Below are 2,770 nucleotides of genomic sequence, written 5' to 3' on the forward strand. Positions count from 1 at the left end.
TTTCTGGTTACTTTTCATCTTCAGCCTGCGTTTGGCCTTGTGAGGCTGAATATTCTTTCTTCATGATGTTTGGACCTTGACTTCCTGTGAAAAACAGCTTATTCATATACTAAGGAGGGACAGAAAGACCTGGTTTAAAAAACAGTTGATTATGCTGAGTATGCACAGCTGCAGTTAACAGAGCTCATCTCACTTTTTCTATCTTTTCCTAGCCCAGGGAAGATTTAACCCCTTAATTCTTTGTTCTAGTTGGAAGGACTCAACAAATGCAGCACAGTCTGAAGTGCAATCTTCTAGCAAGCAGTGGCTCAAAGTGCGTGCTTGTCATCAGGCCGCAGAGCTAGAGGGAAAACCAGAGCAAGAGAAAGACCTCTGAGAGTGGTGGTCATTGTCTCAGTGCCCTACTTGCTGCATCAAGTGTAGTGGACACTCTGCAGAAACAGGATGGACTTCCGCTCTAAATTTGGCTTGGATGTTGAGGCTGATAACGCCACACACACAAGAGGATATAAAATGTTTTATTTGTCATATAAAGCTCTCCCTGTCTGGGGAGAGCATAGCAGGCCTTCTAAGCTGGTCTAAAATGACATAAGAGTTCAAGTAAAGTGGCTGGCATGGATTTTTTATTGTAGTTACAGTGTGGGTTTACAGTGACAGTTCCGGCATATGTGTATGAGCTTGTGAGGTTTGAATCTCTCGCTATCGCCAAAGGAGGACGGACCTAGGCTTTCTTACTTTTTTAATTAAGGTATAATTGACATATTATATTAGTTTCATGTATAAAACATAATGATTCAGTATTTGTGTATATATTGAAGTGATCACTACAATAAGTCTAGTTAACATCCGTCACCATACATAGTTAACAATTTTTTTTCCTGTGATGAGAACTTTTAAGATCTCCTCTCTTAGTAACTTTCAAATATGCAATACAGTATTATTATTATAGTTACCATGACGTACATTACATCCCCAGGACTTATTTATTTTAAACCTGTAGGACCCAGGCTTTTTTATCATCTAGTTCAGATGTTGAGCAGAAGGAGAAGAGAGAAAGGCGTGACTTAACAACTGTTAGCAGCCAAACATAACACTCAAAAAATGGAGTCAGGCACTTTATTACATTGTTCTTATAGAGTGTTTATAAATAGTCCAAATCAAGGGAATTAACTGCCTTGCATTTGGATAAAATAAAGTACATTTGAATGCTTATTAATGTCCTTTAATTTAAATATTTTTTCTTTAAGGGAGATGGTATTTCTTATTCTTTTTGTTTCCTTCAAAGAAAGGAACTGCTATGTTAACATGTCTATGGATTTTTGAAGTCTGTAACTATCTTTGTACCTCTAATTTTGTTAGTCCAGTCTTTCCAAAGTGGATGCACATAGAAACAGGTGAATGGAGCAAAAGCCAAAGAGAAAAAGAGTTCTAAGAAAATTGGATTTGAGACACTGAGAAATATTGGTAAAGGGGTATGCTCCTCAAGCATGAATACTTTATTTATGAATTGCTTGAATCCAAAATGCAGACACTCTGATGGGTACCTGTATACTTCTTTCCTATATATCAGCTCTCATTTATTTTTCAAAAGGTGTCTCTGCTACGTGGAACCCCAGAATCTAACAGGTGTCTTGGAATTCCTCCTTCTTGGGCTCTCAGATGATCCAGAACTGCAGTCTCTAATCTTTGGCCTGTTCCTAAGCATGTACATGGTCACCATGCTGGGGAATCTAGTGATCTTCCTGGCTGTCTTCTCTGACTCCCACCTCCACACTCCCATGTACTTCTTCCTCTCCATCCTATCCATGGCTGACATCAGTTTTACTTCTACCACGGTCCCAAAGATGATTTTGGACATTCGAACTCATAGCAGAGTCATCTCCTATGTGGGCTGCCTGACTCAGTTGTCTTTTTTTTATTTTTTTGGATGTTTGGACTGTTTACTCTTAACTGTGATGGCCTATGATCGATTTGTAGCTATTTGTTATCCCCTGCACTACCTGGTCATCATGAACCCCCACCTCTGTAGCTTGCTGGTTCTGGTGTCTTTTTTGATCAGCCTTTTGGACTCCCAGCTGCACTGCTTGATGGTGTCACAACTTACCTTTTGCACAAATGTGGAAATCCCTCATTTCTTCTGTGATCCTCCTCAACTCCTCAAGATTGCCTGTGATGATACCCCCACCAATAAAATATTACTGTATTTTATCGGTGCCATCTTTGGTGGTATTCCAGTCTCGGGAATCCTTTTCTCTTACATTCGAATTGTTTCCACCATTCTGAGAGTCCCATCAATAGGTGGGAAGTACAAAGCCTTCTCTACCTGCGGCTCTCATCTGTCAGTTGTTTGCTTATTTTATGGAACAGCCCTTGGGGTGTACCTCAGTTCTCCTGTTTCACATTCCCCCAGGAGGGATGTGGTGGCCTCAGTGATGTACACTGTAGTCACTCCCATGCTGAACCCCTTCATCTACTGCCTGAGGAACAGGGACATCAAGAAGGCCATGCAGAGGCTCCTCAACAGAACAGTCTAGTCTCAATATTTGGGCCTTTTTTTTTCTGTGGATCAGAAATGGTTGAACAACTAAACATCTGGAATTGGCAAACATGCCTCTTTGGCCACATAATTTTTGTACCTCATGGTTTTCATTCCTCTTGATTTATCATATCTGAAAATCGTTTATTTTGGCACATCTTTGATTGGATTATGGGAGGATTCTGGGATCCTATGTATGTCAAAATCACTGCACAGTTGAATCCTATTACATCT

General features: G+C 40.2%; 1 protein-coding gene across 1 annotated transcript; it reads left to right on the top strand.

Annotated features, from left to right (window-relative positions):
• Positions 1–1,688: 1,688 nt before the first annotated feature.
• On the top strand, positions 1,689–2,534 carry LOC131394444 (olfactory receptor 7E178-like). The gene has a single exon (XM_058525814.1). The coding sequence runs from the start codon at positions 1,704–1,706 to the stop codon at positions 2,532–2,534; it is 831 nt and encodes a 276-aa protein (XP_058381797.1). The 5' UTR covers positions 1,689–1,703.
• The last annotated feature ends 236 nt before the right edge of the window (positions 2,535–2,770 follow it).

This window comes from Diceros bicornis, chromosome 30 (assembly GCF_020826845.1).
Source record: "Diceros bicornis minor isolate mBicDic1 chromosome 30, mDicBic1.mat.cur, whole genome shotgun sequence".
Lineage (NCBI taxonomy): Eukaryota > Metazoa > Chordata > Mammalia > Perissodactyla > Rhinocerotidae > Diceros > Diceros bicornis.

What these genes read in the sequence shown, in the direction of transcription:
- LOC131394444 (XM_058525814.1), top strand. Translation starts at nt 1,704, where the DNA reads ATGTACATGGTCACCATGCTGGGGAATCTAGTGATCTTCCTGGCTGTC.